General features: G+C 40.1%; 1 protein-coding gene across 14 annotated transcripts in view; it reads right to left on the minus strand.

Moving 5' to 3' along the window:
- Rnf38 (ring finger protein 38) overlaps positions 1-17,141 on the minus strand; it is a 122,032-nt gene that overhangs the window by 19,649 nt on the left and 85,242 nt on the right. For 5 of the 14 annotated variants that reach the window (XM_076564105.1, XM_042271072.2, XM_042271073.2 and 2 more), the window contains 2 exons: positions 9,373-9,435; positions 2,870-3,063 (listed from right to left, as the gene is read on the minus strand). In XM_076564105.1, coding sequence (XP_076420220.1) covers positions 2,870-3,063; positions 9,373-9,435 — 257 coding nt within the window. Of the gene's footprint in view, positions 1-2,869; positions 3,064-9,282; positions 9,436-10,355; positions 10,431-17,141 lie in introns of those variants that run through there. The other 9 variants (XM_076564104.1, XM_076564107.1, XM_076564110.1 and 6 more) reach the window with 3 other exon arrangements.

Raw genomic sequence — 17,141 nt, forward strand, 5'->3', positions numbered from 1 at the left:
ATTCACCAGTAACTTTTAACACGCATAGTTCTGCAGGGATCACTATGTTACTCTGACAGGGATTTTCATTACCCTCATTTCAATATTTTATTAATGGAATTGTTTCATAAAAAAAAGCTACCATTTCTCTTTTTTTACGCATTTTTATTGGGGTGGAGGTGGTGATGCATACCATGGTGTATTTGTGCAGATCAGAGGACAACCTTCCGGAGTTCATGCTTTCCTTTCACTATGTGGGTCCTGGGGATCAAACTCATGCTGTCAGACTTGGCACCAAGCACTCCCACACTCTGAGCTATCTTGGCAGCCCAGCCAGCACTTTCTTCTCATCTATTTATTTAGTTGTTTGTTCTCAGTGTGGACTCTTGAGCATTTATTTGCTGGGTTGTGATTCATACTGTTGTTTTATGGGTGCTAAATGTCCCCCCACTCCTCCTTAGGATTGCCGTGAGTGAAGAGCATGGTTCTTTGTGCAAATTGAGAAACAAAAACCAGTTATTATCTCATCTATAAACATATCCTGTCATCCATTTCCTATCTTAGGTTTTTATCTGGTGCAACTTCTGTACATTTATCTTTTTTTTTTCCCCAATTGTTTTTTTGTTTTTTTGTTTTTTTTTGGAGCCAGGGTTTCTCTATGTAGTTTTGGTACCTGTCCTGGATCAGCTCTGTAGACCAGGCTGGCCTCAAAATCACAGAGATCCGTCTGCCTCTGCCTCCGAGTGCTGGGATTAAAGGCATGCACGCCGCCGCCTGGCTTTTCTGTACATTTAAATGAGATACATGTGCAAAGGTTTCTAATAGTATTCTCTACAGTAATAATGATCTAGACGGGACTATTAACCAATAGTAGGTGGATAAACTGTCATACTTTAATGTAAGATATACCACAGTAAAAATAAATGCTGTTTCCATGAACATTAAACACAGAATACTTAATAAAGTCAAAGAAGAATACAAAATCCCAAACTGTATTGTTTAAGAATATAAGCCAGGCGGTGGTGGCGCACACCTTTAATCCCAGCACTTGGGAGGCAGAGCCAGGCGGATCTCTGTGAGTTCGAGGCCAGCCTGGACTACTGAGTGAGTTCCAGGAAAGGCACAAAGCTGCACAGAGAAACTTTGTCTCGAAAAACCAAAATAAATAACTAAATAAATAGATGAAAGAATGAATGAATAACTAAAAATTAAAAAATAAATAAAAATATATATATACTGTTGGACAGTGATGGCATACGCCTTTAATCCCAGCACTAGGGAGGCAGAAGCAGGCGGATCTCAGTTCAAGGCCAGCCTGGTCTACAGAGTGAGTTCCAGGATAGCCAGGGCTACACAGAGAAACCCTGTCTGGGGGGTGGGGGTAGGGAGGAAGGGGTGTGTGTGTGTGTGTGTGTGTGTGTGTGTGTGTATTCAAAACTATAATGAACTACAAATTTACTCCCTGGGAAGGAAGAAGGCAGAGCATGGCATGGCAGTGGGGGTGGGGTGGGCAGTTTATGAGAGGCCAGTTTTAACCTAGGAGTTGCTACATGTTATCTTTTTGACTGTACATTTGTTTCCATATCCTGAATGCACAAACAAGTTTTCCATAAAATAGGAAAAAACTATATACAGCCAGGTATTTAAGCTATAACATTTATAGACAATCCTATTTATGCATACCTATATTTAAGAGCTACGAAATAATTTGCCTGGTAGCCACACTTTACTTTACTTAAATATTTCCATGTAATTGCCTAATATAGTACTGGGACAGAATATAACTCTGACATGGATTTATTTTGGCTGATTTGGGATATTAATGGTAGTTTGAAGACCTATTTAATCATCTCAGAATATTGTAACAAATCATCATAACCTAGATGTCTTATCAAAGTGTAACTCATCTGGTGTTCTGATGAGCGCTCTGTTCTTGGCTTGCAGACACTTGTGTCTTATCATCATGTCTGTACATGGTGAGCTCTCTGACGCCTCTACTTGTAAGAATACGAACCCTATTTGACAAGGGCCCCATCCTTAAGACCTCAGTCAACCTCAACAACCTCCTCAGAAGTCCCATCTCCAAAGACAACCATAATGAGGGTTAAAGCTTCAATCCATGAGCTCTTTGTGCACGGACAAAAAACCATTTAGTTAGTTAACACTTTTCTAACTTGATTATTTATTCCTCTGATTATTGCTATTGTGTACATGGAAATAGGTACCTCAACCCAAATGAGACATTGATTTCCTGAAATAAGGAAGTGATCTCTGGCAACTAAAGGGCAAGGAGCTGAGGAAGAATTAACTCCTCTGAGAAGGAAAGGCAAGGACCAAGCTCTACTGAAAAGGCAAACTGAATATCATCCTAACATCACACCAGTTTTGTTAAAAAACAAAACAAAACACAGCTCTTAAAAGATAGGAGAATACTGGAAAGACAGAAGCAGGCCATCTCTAAGTTCTAATGAATTCTTATAGTTATGAAGTATAGAACACATTTTTCAGTTATCTAGATTGTAGTAGCCCATAAGAAGGTGTGTGTTGTGGGGTACTAAATGAAGGATTTTGTAGATACTGGGTAAATAATGTACCTTTAAGCTTTAGTTTCATAATCAGTCCTAAATCATAAGGTAGCCAAGTTTATATATAATGGCATAGATTGACTTCAGATCACTTAAGTGTCTTTCAGTCTCTTCACTTACTAATGAAGAGCTTAATGAACTCTTTATAACCTGATAGGAACCTAAACAACTTTAAATAATTTTATGCATGAATATACACATTTGCATACTTATAGGCTTATAAAATGTCTACAAAAATATGGTTGCTGACACTAAAAACCACTGAGCAGTGGAAGGAGAGTAAAGACAGACAGAAATCAACCAACCTTCTTCGGTTGCGCGCAGGTGTGCTGCACCGTTCCCCTGAGAAGTGATGTGGGTTTGCTCGGACTGAAGGGGGCTGCCTATTTGATGTCATCTCCCATGGTCGCATTGGTGGGGAGGGAGCTGGTGATGCTGACGTATAATCAAAGACTGAATGAGAGAGGCGCTGTCTCTTAGGACTTGGACTATCTTCACTCTGCCAATGCAACAAAATGATCAAATGAAAAAACCATGTAAGAGCTTCCCATTACTGCATATGCAGTATGTATTTAAAAAGATAGTTGCCATAAAAAAATGAAGAACATACACTGCACTATCAATCCAAATTAAAAATCCTAAATTAAGAAATGTAGGGGCAGGGGCAAAGAGAAAAGGGGTTGCACAATAAATACTTACAAACCAAAAATGAAGTGTTTCTAAACTACCATGCTAGATAACATATAAAGTCTACAACTGAGCAGCTAACTTTTATATAGCACCTGACTTTCTAGAAGTCCTAACCCACCTGAGAAACGCCATTATTCTTTAGGTAGTGATGACAAGTTTGCTTAGGGAGAGGCCCTCCCCTCTTCCTGAGTAGACCCCGAAATTGATGCTAAATCACACACCTCTACCATTCTTGTTTGGGCTGTTACAGCTACTTCTTCCATGACAGTTACATGGACAAAATAAAGTTTATATAAAGCAGAGTCAACTGGTTAAGACTGATGATTCTTTTTAGAATGTCACAGCACTTTGAAAATATCCTCCAAGGTCACAGTGTAAGCTCTGTAGCTATAAAATTCATATGATCATGTAACTGCTACTAACTCCAGGATTCCCTAGTCAATTCAATTCCCAATTAAGTCTCACCAAAACGGACAAAATTCCAAATTAGCTGAAATCTGACAGGGCTATGTATTTTTGGAAGTACTGTTTCTATTTCTAACCTACACTCCCAAGTTCTAATTATTAGGCATTAGAGTACTTTTGGTTGGTTTACAAAATAAATTGTTTTTTGTGGTGAACACAAATACATCAAACATTAGCAAAATATACAGGGATACATACTACAATATTATTTTTTAAGAGGTTTGTTTTTATTTCATGTGTATGGGTGCTGTGCACCATGAGCATCCAATAACTATGCAGACCAGAAGAGGATATCAGGTCCTCTGGAACTAGAGAGTTACAAAAGGTTAGCAGCCATGTGGGTGCTGGGAACTGAACCCAGGTCCTCTGCAAGAGCAACAAGTGCTTTCAACTGGTGAGCCATCTTTCTAGGCCCAACAACATCATATTTTCAAAGAGATAAGAAACCAAATGATTTTAGGGACAAAGAAAATTAATACATGGAGCTGAGCCTACAGTATAATTCTAACACCTGGGAGATGAAGGCCAGAAGATGATAACCTGAGGTCATCCTTGGTTACATAGTAAGTTCAAGGCCAGCTTTATATTATATGAGACCTTGTCTCTTTAAAAAAAAAAAAGGCTACAAGGTTAAATTTTGACCTTTCCAAATTATTTAGCAAGTATTTCACCAATATATCACCTAACCTATACTCTTAATATTATTTAAGTATACATATTTTATTCTCTCTCTCTTTTTTTTTTTTTTTTTTTTTGATTTTCGAGACAGGGTTTCTCTGTATAGCTTTGCAGCTTTCCTGAATCTCGCTCTGTAGACCAGGCTGGCCTCGAACTCACAGAGATCCACCTGCCTCTGCCTCTCAAGTGCTGGGATTAAAGGCGTGCGCCACCACTGCCCGGCATAGTATACTTATTTTAATAAGAAAGCCAGCTGTTATTATTCTGAGAGAGTCCCCAAACTTTAAGCACACACAAAGGCAAGCGATTACTGCCAAGTAGCTCAGGCAAGCCTCTAACTTGCTCTATAGTGAAGAATGACTTTGAACTCTAATTTTCCTGCCTCCTTGTCCCCAGTGCTTTGGTTACAGGCCCAGTTTATGCGGTACCCTAATACAGACATTTGTTTTTGAAGACAGTGTTTGAGTAACCCAGGCTGGCCTCGAACTCAGAGAGATCCGCCTGCCTCTGCCTCTCGAGTGTTGGGATTAAAGGTGTGCGCCATGGCTGCCTGGCGAGAATTCTTTACTATAACAGTGGGCTACCTTTTTCAATGTACCTGATGTCAACAACTTAAACGTGGTTCCTATCTCTACTGTACAGAACACTGGTACAGATTAGGTCAAGGGATGAAAGAAGGCAGGAGGGTATAGGTGTAGTTTAACAATCAACAACAGAAGCAGAGGCAGGTTCCAGGCTCTACCTGAGGACTAAAATGTGCCTGATTTAACAACCATTTTACTTTTCATTCCAAGAGAGGAAGGAATCAGCTTGTATTGGGAGGGGTGTAAAGGTCCATCTTGACTGTCAACATGATGAGGTAGAGAATAACCACGGAGTCAAGCCTGTAAGCATGTCTAAGAAAGTTTCGAGATGAGATTCGGAGGCGCGATCCATCCTAAGTACGGTGGCCCCATTCCCTGGGCTGGGGTGTTAGACTACACCAACAAAGGAAGCCCATTCTTGAATGTGGGGCACTCCGCTGCTTCACGTTCCCCCTGCCACAATGGACTCTAACCTCAAACTGTGAGCTAAAATCAGTTTCCCTGCCTAACTTAGTTATTTTGTTGCAGCAACAAGAAAAGAAACTTAGGTTTCTTCCAGTTTTATTCAAAACTTCATCTTAGAGCAAGCATAGCATGACCTAAAAGTCTCTAATTCTCCTTGAAACTCCCAGACTTTCTCTACGAGTCTTATCTTTAACAGAATATGAAGTTTCTCATTTTACCTAAAAAAAAAAAAAAAGTCAACTGAACATATTCCAGGGACAACAAACTCACTGAATTGTATCCACCTTTCATAAATGTGAGAAGGATAGCCCACCAAACCACAACACAACAACACAACACAACAGAAAGGGAAGAGGGCAGGGCTGGAGAGACGGCTTAGCACCTAAGAGCACATATTTGCTCTTCCAGGGTATGGCTCCCATTACCCAGGTAGGTGGATCACAAACCCTGTCACAACTCCAGGGGCTGTGTATGTGCTCACGCTAACATGTGCACATACACACATGCACACACTAGAGCACACACTCAAATAAAATCTTAAAAAAAAAAAAAAAACTTTTAGAAAGGTGGCAAAATAAAAGTTACAAATAAGGTGGTCCCGGTGGAGGCCTGTGCTGACCGCCCACACGCAGGTCTTTGAGTGGACGCACCCCAACATCTACCCCATCTATGATCTGCTGAAGCACGGGAAGTGACTGGTCCTGTGGAACCACAGCCGCAGGATCTCCATGACTCGGGCAACAGCCTATATCCGAGGGGAGTTTCGGTGAGGGTCCAGTAATGATGATGCACCAGAACCAGACCAACACCTCATTGCAACCAACATTTGCAAGTGCAGCTGCTTGGACAAAAGGGTGTAGCACATGACATACTGCAGCTCCCTGTATGACGGAGACAGGGACGACGGAGGAGGAGGAGCAGATTTTTTAAAAAATTTCTTTTGTTGTGAGGGAGGCTAGAAGGGTGGAGGGAGGACATGAAAGGACTGGGAAATGAGTGGGATTTCAGTACACGATGTGAAATTTCCAAAGAATCAATTTTTTAAAAATGTGTTTAAAAAAAATTACAAAGGAGTTATCTAGGAAAAGGCAAAGACAAGGAAAGAGAACATAGTAAGGGAATGACTTTCTGAGGATTTCCTTCTCGTGTGGTAACCAGATTTTATTTATTTTATTTAATTTTATTTAAGTATGAGTGTATGCAGGTAGCCTAGGAGGCCAGAACAGGATTTAAGATCCCTTACATCTGGAGTTACAAGCATTTGTGTGCTGTCTTAAGTGGGTGTTGGGATCCAAACTCCAATGTTCATAGTAAGAACAGAAAGTGTTCTTAACCACTGAGAATGTTGAGTAATGTCTGCAGCAAACCAGGTTTTTTAGGGGAGAAGTACAGTTGGAGCTAACAAATGACACTCATTTTGACCTGAGAATTAGCTAATGTATCAGTATCTCCTCAGGACTTCCTAAGATCGATCTTTCTCACCCAGAAAACCTACAGGGCAGTAACTGAGCACAGAAAATCTCTGGTCGTCCCTTAGAGAAAATACAGTGAAGGCTTTGCTCTAAAGGTAAAGGGAAGACTATCTAAGTACCATTAACAAAGTTATAATGCTTTTACTTTTCAATAAACCCCAGGGATTACAGTGTACCATATAACTCGTTAGAGGGAGTAATATAACTAGTTAGAGGGTATAGTATATGACTAGTTAGTTAGAGGGAGTGATGGCTAGTTAGTTAGAGGGTATAGTATATGACTAGTTAATTAAAGGGTATAACATATGACTAGCATGGGTAGAGCTCTAGATTCAGTTGCCAACAGCTTTAAAAAAAAAAACCACTAAGCACAGTTGGCTCTAACTTTAGCTTTATTGTTTTCTTTTTAAAACATGGGTTTAATCTACTGCATTTATAATTACTAAGTTTAAATTTAATAATATTAATTCCCAAAACCGCCAAGGGAATATGGAGAATACAGAAAATAAAAACTTACTATTAGTGCCAGTAGTTAAGTGTATTATTTAGAGACTTAATTTTGGATAGGGAAGATCCCTGGCTGGTCTGAAACTTACTATGTATACCAGGCTGTTCTCCAACTCAGAGATCTGTCTGTTTTTACCTCCCACACTGGGATTACATGCATGTGAGACCATGCCCAACCTTAAGTCAGTTCTTTTCCTTTCTTTTTTTTCTTCCTTCCTTTGGGTTTGTTTGTTTTTTGAAACAAAGTCTCTCTACATAGCCTTGGCTGTCCCAGAACGATATGTAGACCAGACAGATCTTGAACTTGCAGAAATCCATCTCCATCAGCCTCAGGAGTGCTTAGATTAAAGGTGCTGGCTACTAAGCCTGGCTTTAAATTTCTTAAGTATCAGTCACCTACCAATAACACTGAACTTCTGTGCACAGATAATTCTGTAATTAAAATGGCAGTCAATATGCCATTCAGTTCACAGACAACTAGGCCTCCTAAAAAGTTACGTGTTAAATACTTACAAAATGTATTTATAGAAATGCATGTAGCTATTTAAAGGTAATATGATATAGAAAACACAACACAGCGAGAATCAGATGAGTCCCTTGATCCACCAATAACTGGATGAACTGTGCACCTTGGTGAACTTTTTAAAGCCTATTTCCTTACCCAGAACAAGATGCCTATTTTATTCTGAGTTGAAAACATGGACAATAAACACATACAGAAAATCCACCACAAATTCTAAAAGGATACCAGACTGAAGTGGCCTGGATCACCTACAGGTACTGACAGAAATAACACATGCCAGACTTAATGTATTCCTTTAACACCAGTTCCAGGTCATTTCTAGAGAAAACTAAAAATGAGTGGTTTCTATTGAAAACATTTAGTCTTGATCATCAACTATGTCAATACTTTGGGCAGGCTTTCTATACACACACACACACACACACACACACACACACACACACACACACACACATACACACACACACCAACCCCTACCTACCATTCAAAAGTGATTCTGTAGATGTGGCTTGTTCTGTAGTAATAGTAATACTGATTTCCATTATTAAAACATGATTCTTTAGGAGTCAAAGTTCAGAAGCCAGTGATTTGTATGAGCAGATCCAAGTAATCTTGTTAATCCAACGATGATTTTAATATATGTGGACTGGTTTTCACTTTATATTAAAATCTTTTTTTTTTTTTTTTTTTTGTGGTTTTTCGAGACAGGGTTTCTCTGTGTAGCTTTGCGCCTTTCCTGGAACTTACTTGGTAGCCCAGGCTGGCCTCGAACTCACAGAGATCCGCCTGCCTCTGCCTCCCGAGTGCTGGGATTAAAGGCGTGCGCCACCACCGCCCGGCTAAAATCTTAACACCCTTTTTTTTTTTTTTTTTTTTTTTTTTTAAATCTACAGGTACAAAGAGGTACAGAAAGCAAGTACCTATGTACCCTCTCAGGAATATGTATCACTATAACATTCTGGGCATTAAACATCTAAGTAGTGATGGCTTAAAACACATGCTTTCATTTTTTCCTTCTGTACACACCTTACATATTTTAGTACTTTCTATTTTCTTACAGAAACTGAATGATTAGGACAAATGATTAAGACAAAAAAGTTTTTTTTAAACAGAATATTCAGTGGTCAAATAATGAACAGTAGCTCAAGAGAAGACACTTTTCAGAATTGCTGGCTGGAAGGTATACTGAAGAAGTCAGTCCTCTAAGAAGAGCATTTATTCCCACAGACAACAGAAACTCAGAGGCTACTGAGAAGTCTGTTTAAGCCTTCCTAGAAACAAGCTAGGATGGTGGCTGTCGGCCCTGTGTAGGGAAAGGGTAAACATATAAGAACCTGGAAGAAGAAAGCTTTGAAGGGAGCATCCTCTTGAACGGTAGTGTTCTGATCACTTGGGAGAAGAGGGAACAGGCTCGGAAGTCTCACCCTTTCACAAATCCCCTTGTTAGGATGGCCAGGCAGAGGTGCTGAATTGGCCCCGGGAGATATCTGGGAAAAAGAGGGAGAAGAAAAGGATAGTTCATGGCTAGCCATACCAATATGGACAATCAAGCCTAGGAAGGACAGTCTGGACAGTCTGGGTTTTGTGGTATTTGACAATTCTGTCAGCAGAGAGATTGGGGGGGGGGGGGGGTAACTTTAAACATCAATACATACAGGAGGTAGAGACCGCCTCTAGCAATGGAGCTTCCCACACAAAAAGGCTTGAGATAAAAACAGCACAGTTCAGGAACTTAGGTCTTATTCCTCAAAATTCCACTGATGAGCTCTTTCGTTGGTGTTAACTCTAAAACCCCAACAGTCAGGTTTCATGGTAAGAAGACCTGAGGTAAAATCACCTAAGTATAGTGATGAATGTCTACCTAGACTCTTTTTTTTCTCAATGTATTTTTACAACTTTTAGTTGACCTTACAAGTGACCATGGTGAAAAAGATAAGATTTGACAATATCTATAGTAAAATTTCCATACTCTCAGCTGTAAGACTGTACAACATATAACATATAGTAATCTTAAGTTTAACTGGGGATGGCATCTCCACTCTATTAAACTTTAGCTATGTTCAGTCAGTACTAGGGAGACTGAGGCAAGAATATCCCAAGTTCTAAGTCAGCCTGGGCTAGAAATCAAGATCCTGTTCTCAAGATTAAAAATTTAAAAAAGAGAAGAAAATCTTCAAACAGTAGGGAAAGGACAAACAACAAAAACGAGGGAACCAAAGACACATGCCTAAGCCTGAAAGTGAACAAATGCCGCTTAAAGACGCTAGACTGTGGGTTCAACTCCTTAAACTTGTGGGATACTTAACCTGTAGCATCTGAGAACCACTATGTTGTGACAGTGAAATTCTCCTTGGGGACTCCAGGTTTAAGGATGTGCTTGTCCTCACACTAAAAACCATGTGCTCACCACTGTCTGGCTTCTACAGTTCCTGCCTCACTCCTTCCCTCAGTGTTAGGATTTAAGGGTCTCCTCGGCACTGACAGGCACTAAACAAAAAGAAAGGCATCGTTTGTTTCCTACCTTCAAGAAGTATACACCGTAAAAGGAGGAGGAGAGGGGGAAAGACAGACAAACAGGTAAATCATCGTATGTAAGTATTCTGACAGCAGCAGACGCTGAGTGCGCTGCTCTGGTAATGGGACGAGAGCAGTGTAGTAAGGAATCAGACAACTTTCAGTATGGTGGACAGTAAAGAAGAGGTTAGATAGGAAATGTTATAAAATGTGCTGTGGTCATCTCTAGCCCATCTGTAATTTTGTGGTTGGTGTGTTATAAACCTGATAGATAAGCGTATCTAGTGATAAGAACAAAAATACTGCCAAAGGCCCCACTACCACCATTCAGAAATTACAGGAGTACTAGTTAGTTTACTACACAGAATGTTTTGGATATAACTATAGTTTATCTCTGTATCGCAAACACAATATGCTAATGTTCTTTACCTTTATGAGTATGTACTGATGAATAAAGTAGTATTTTCTGCCTTTCAAGAGCTAAGAGACAGAAAGACACACACACACACACACACACACACACACACACACACAAAAAAAAAAAAAAAAAAAAAAAACAAACAAACAAATTAACAGAACTAAGCTATAAAGATTAAAGAAAAAGTCCCAATGAGTTTATTTTAATTAAAAAGGAAAGGCCAGCAAGATGGCTCAGTGGGTAAAGGCCCTTGTCATCAAGCCTGATGACCTGAGTTAGATCCCTAGAACCCACATGGTGGTAGGGAAGAGGATCTACTCCTAGAAGTTTGTCTTCTGACCTCGACATGTGTATCCGAGGTTTGAATGTGCACCACTCCACTACCACCACAGATAAATGTGAAAAAGGGCATGACAAAACAGATGCAAGTAGCCAACTACAGTATGACATTTAAATGCTATAAAGCAAACCAACACTGGAACATAACCAGTCTGAAAACAAAAGGTAGATTTGATTCCCAGCATAGCACAAGGAGCTTATACCTGTAGTCATAGCACTCTAGAGGCTGAGATAGGGCTGCTAACAAATTCCAGACCAGTCTTACATAGCAAGTCCCTTTCTCAAAACAACAAAACAAATCCAAAGCAGATTAGGTGTATTTGCCACTCTTTTTTTTTTTTTTTTTTTTTTTTGGTTTTTCGAGACAGGGTTTCTCTGCGTAGCTTTGCGCCTTTCCTGGAACTCACTTGGTAGCCCAGGCTGGCCTCGAACTCACAGAGATCCGCCTGGCTCTGCCTCCCGAGTGCTGGGATTAAAGGCGTGCGCCACCACCGCCCGGCTGTATTTGCCACTCTTGATCATCACTAAATAAGGAACTTCACACACTCTCCCCAAATGAGCTGTTCCTTCTGCCAGTTTATATTCTACCTGCCATTCATTATCTTAGGATTCTTATTCTCACAGTAAGTAAATTTTGGATGTTTTGTCTGTGGGTGTCTGTGCACCATGTAATGCCAGGTACCCCTGGAGGCTAGAAGAGGGTGTTGGATCCCCTGAACTGGAATTACGTACAGTTGTGAGCTGCCATGTGGGTACTAGGAATCGAACGCAAGTCCTCTGCAAGAGCTGCCAGTGCTCTTAATTAGTCACTTACCATCAACCACCATGCCCAAACAGTCTTACAAATCACAAGGAAAAGTACCTGGCTGGTAAAACAGAAATCAGAGTCAGCTTTAGTCTTCCCTCTTTGATCCTTTGGAGATTTTAAGATTTACATCATCAAGGGCTGGAGAGATAGCTCAGAGGTTAAGAGCACCAGCTGCTCTTCCAGAGGTCCTGAGTTCAATTCCCAGCACCCACATGGCAGCACACAATTGTCTATAACTTCATTTCCAGGGGATCTAACATCCTCACACAGACATACATGCAAGCAAAACACCAATGCATATAAAAAATAAAAAGGAACCATCAAAATAGAATTTAAAAAGATTTCCATCCTAAGTAAAACATAAAAACAAAACAAAACAAACTATGGCACCCTTGGCTCCTGTTGTCATAAGATAATAATAACTTTCAAGTATATCTTTTCCTATTTCCAATAGTTTCCTTCTGTCAGAAACTTCATTTATCTCTGAACAGAGGGCAAACAATATTGTAGAAGAGTTATATTCAAGTCCTATAGTCTATGATAAAACCAGTGCTGGGCTTGACCAAAACCAGCGAAGGCCCTCCCAGTAAGTTCATAGGAACATTTTATTTATGTGTAATATATGGTAAGAAAATGTCCTATAAGATGTCACTGTAAATGCTCACCACTCTAATCCTCCCCATTCCACTTGATAGAGAACATTGGGGGGGGGGTGCCAAAGTGGGAGTGCTTTTCAGAGTAATCAAGATTCCAACGGTGGATCTTAAGTTCATCAGGAGGGAAGCCATCATAAGAGAGCCTGACTTAATCAGAGAAAGTTCTAAAAACAGAACTGAGCCGCCGTTCTTGAAAAGCTCTCCTATCAGCCTTTCAAACCAAGCTGTAGTACTCTGAGAAGATGAGAGAAGGGTGGGCCCCACAGAGCTGGGAACTGAGGACAGCAGGCCCTGGCACTGGAGCAGTTACCAGATGACAATGAGTAAGTGGGGAATACCACATTCTATCAACCAATGATTTCAAACTAAAGAACGTGAGCTCCGGTCAGCTAACATAAGCAGCAGAAGACCTAGTAGCTAACTCATACCAGGACATCTCATACAAGGTGTTTGGTTGGAACCAAGCAGTAGTGGCGCACACCTTTAATGCCAGTGCTCGATCCCAGGCGGATCTCTGTGAGTTCAAGGCCAGCCTGGGCTACAAAGTGAGTTCCAGGAAAGGAGCCAAAGCTACACAGAGAAGCCCTGTCTCAAAAAACCAAAAACAAACAACAACAACAAAAAAACTCGCCAAGGTTTTTGGTTGGTTGATTTTTTTCGCCAAGGTTTTTGGTTGGTTGATTTTTTTCAAGGCAAGGTCTCACTATGTAGCTCTGGCTGTCCTAGAACTCATAAGTAGACCATGCTAGCCTTGAATTCAGAGACCTGTCTCTGCCTCCCAAAATCTGGGATTAAAGTCCTGCAACATCATGACTGGCCTTGATACAAGTTAATTTTAAGGTAACAGATTTTGTAACTCAGATTCCAGGTAATCTGATATACAAAACAGAGAACTAACATAGTACATCTGAGTGCACACAACTAAGGTGAAGTGAACAGAACTCAAACCTTCATTATGAGAGCATAAACCAAGACATTGTCATAGGATTGCATATTCCGTGGCAGGGCGCTTGCCTTACATGCACAGGACCTTACATTTGATTCCTCAGAGCGCCCTCTCCACTCCAAGGATATTTTTATTTAAACACTATAGCAAATAAAATCTTAGCCTGATAGTAGCTAACTTTATGCCAGGAAATGAAACTGGACCCTGTGCTGACTAGTTTTTGTCAACCTGACACAAACTAGAGTCTCATCTAGGAGACGGAAGCTCAACAGAGAAAATGTACCATAAAACTGGCCTATAGGCTGGGCATGGTGGTATATACCTTTAACACAGCAGAAAGATCTGTGTTCAAGACCAGCATGCTCTAGTGAGGTCTAGGCTAGTGAGAGCTGCACAGCGAGACCCTATCTCAAATAAATAAAACCAGTATATACATTTTAAAAGGCCTGTGTAAGGCATATTTTGACTAGTGACTGATGTGGAAGGGCCCGGCTCACTATACACAAGCAGTACCACCCCTGGGCAGGTGGTCCTGGATTGCATTAGAAAGAGGCTGAGCACGACAGTAAGCAGTGTTTTCCATGCCCTCTACTTCAGTTCCTGCCCTAACTCCCCTTCATGATGGACCACAAGCTATATAAATGAAATAAGCGGTTTGCTCCCCAAGTTCTTTCGGGAATGGTGTTTAATCGAAGCCACAGGACGCAAACTTCAACAGGCTCTCTGATCTGTATGCACTGTACAGCAGGTTTAACTGGACTGACTAGAGCCGTGCACCTCAGAAAGACCAAACAGAACCTTAAACCCAGGATCTATTAATTCACTAATGTATCTCGTAGTTTAACTTTAAAAACAACATTGTGATGGTACACACCTTTGATCCCAGCACTCTGGGAGGCAAAGGCAGGAAGATCTCGGAGTTCAAGGCCAGCCTGGTTTACAAAGTGAGTTCCAGGATAGCCAGGGCTACATGGAGAAACCCTGTCTGGGGGGGGGGGGGGGGGAGGAGGAGATCATCAATAAATCAATATAAAAAATTAACTTGTTACCTTGTAAAAAACTGTTTTAGACATAATTTCACTGATTTTTTTTCCTTGGTTAACCCTAAAGTTGTACCATAGTCCTAAACTGATACAATTCTGTCAGTCTCTAGCCTCCTTGAACATTACCGGTATTTGGTAACTGCAGCCTATGTTCAGGATGCAGCTTGTATCTGCCACAGAACCACAAGTAAGAGGGGAGTAAATCTGCAACCTCAGAACTTCTTGTTTTTTAATGTTTGTTTACATGTAACTGCATGACTAATTCACTGAGTATAACTAGGAAGTAAGACTAATGTTTACATGTACCTACCAAGCATCAATGCACTAGCAGTTTATGATACTTTCTGTTTATGTGGTCCTTCTCTGTTTGGGAAGTTATAACATCAATAATCAACAATCTAATCCTTGTCTTGGAGATTGACACAGTTATAAGATATTGTGCTAAAATAACAGGATTTAAGAGGAGACACTGTTCCTTCTAAGATTGCTTCTAACAGTAGCTTTCTACTATATTCAGTTAGTTTTGTTTTGTCTTTCATAAAAAATGAATGAAGCAGAGATTCAGCAGTCTTCTGGGCCCACTTTTTTTTTCCTTTTTAAATACAGGGATGGCCTTAAACTCACAATCATCCTGCCTCAGACTCCCAAATATTGGAATTAAGGATGTAAATCACAACATCCAGGATAGTACTAAATAATGTGGCTTTTACAAATTACGCTGCTCAAAACTCTAGTTCAGTCCCTAGGATCTACATGTGCCAGTTCTGGTACAGGTGAGACATACATATAAAATAAATGTAATTTTTTAAAAAATTCACAGCATTAGCCGGGCGGTGGTGGCGCACGCCTTTAATCCCAGCACTCGGGAGGCAGAGCCAGGCGGATCTCTGTGAGTTCGAGGCCAGCCTGGGCTACCAAGTGAGTTCCAGGAAAGGCGCAAAGCTACACAGAGAAACCCTGTCTCGAAAAATCAAAAAACAAAAACAAAACAAAAAAAAAAAAAAAAAAAAAAAATTCACAGCATTTTTGTATTAGTATTTTCTTTCCTTAATCACTTTTTATTCCTCGGTAGATTTTATTTTTCTGAAAACCTTTCAATTAATCTTTTTTAATCATAATCATTGATGTATATCAATTGTATAAATAAACAAATGTAATAAATTGTGGAATAAAAAGCCGAAACCAAAAGCTGAAACTAAAATATGTGCTTTGAAGGGGGGTGGGTGGGAGGTGGGGGGGGAACAAAATTATGGGAACCTGAAATGTTACATCACAATTGTAATATAACTGTAACTGCAAAACTCTAGAGGCTCAGAAGTGTAAACAACCTTGGCTACACAGTAAATGAGGCCGGTATGGTCTGTAAGACATTGTCTCAACAAACAAGTCAAACTAAAACAAGACAAAAACTATGGGTAAATATGTGGAACATCATAAATTTGAGATAAATTTTAGTTTAGAAAACACATATACTGTGTTTAGCACTGTGTCACTATTGCCTAGAAGTGTATATCACAGAATATACTCTACTGAGAGAATAATCTCCCACACTGATCAAATCAGCTTTTCTGAATTATGTCCCAAGTTTATTATGAATCTGTTTAGAATCAAACAGTCTAATGAAAACTTGGGGTGCTAGGGAAATGGCTCAGTGGGTAATCTGCTTGGCTCACAACCATAAGAACTTGAGTTCCAATCCCCAGAACCCACATAAAACCTGACAGAATAGGGGGCATCTGTAATCACAGTGCTCCTGTGGAGAAATGAGCAGCAGAGATAGGAGAATCCATGAAACTCACCAGCCAGTTAGCCTGTTGTATACAGCAGTGTGTAAATGACCGTCTTAAGACAGTAGTTAAGGATGAATAACCAAGGTTGTCCTTTATGTGGGCCATTTTTTGAAAAGCCACCAGGCATTAATTAGGGTAAAAACTAGTAATAATTCTATTTCAGGGAGGGTGATCACTGTTTAGCACTGGAATTCGTGTGTTAAGTAAAACTTATTCCCATTCTTGAATTAAGACAAACTAAGTGGATGTGTGTCTCTGTGGAAGCATTCAAAACTAAGGTTGGTGAAAACAACCCAAGACTGCTCCCTTCCCCAGTCCAGAGTTCCAAAGCACGGCAATAGAGAAGTGAGACACATACCACTGAGTATAACGGCTAGACCAGCTGGGAGAAATGAGACTGTGCATATCACCCCTGTACTCCATCTGTTTATAATTATCTTTAATTTACTATACAAAATTCACTCATTTATTTTCTTTAGAGAATGTCATAATAGGTATTCAGTATCTACTAATAGATGGGATAGAACCAGAACTATATGGTACAAATGAACACTTAATGCTTGTGTTCCCTGCAGAGAAAATGAAAGCAAGCTATGAATGAAGTAAAGTAGAAGTTAAAACTATATTCATATATGCACTTAATTGGAAAACAAGCAAAAAAAATCTGTAAGGAGCCATA

Source organism: Peromyscus maniculatus, chromosome 2 (assembly GCF_049852395.1).
Source record: "Peromyscus maniculatus bairdii isolate BWxNUB_F1_BW_parent chromosome 2, HU_Pman_BW_mat_3.1, whole genome shotgun sequence".
NCBI classification, from domain to species: domain Eukaryota; kingdom Metazoa; phylum Chordata; class Mammalia; order Rodentia; family Cricetidae; genus Peromyscus; species Peromyscus maniculatus.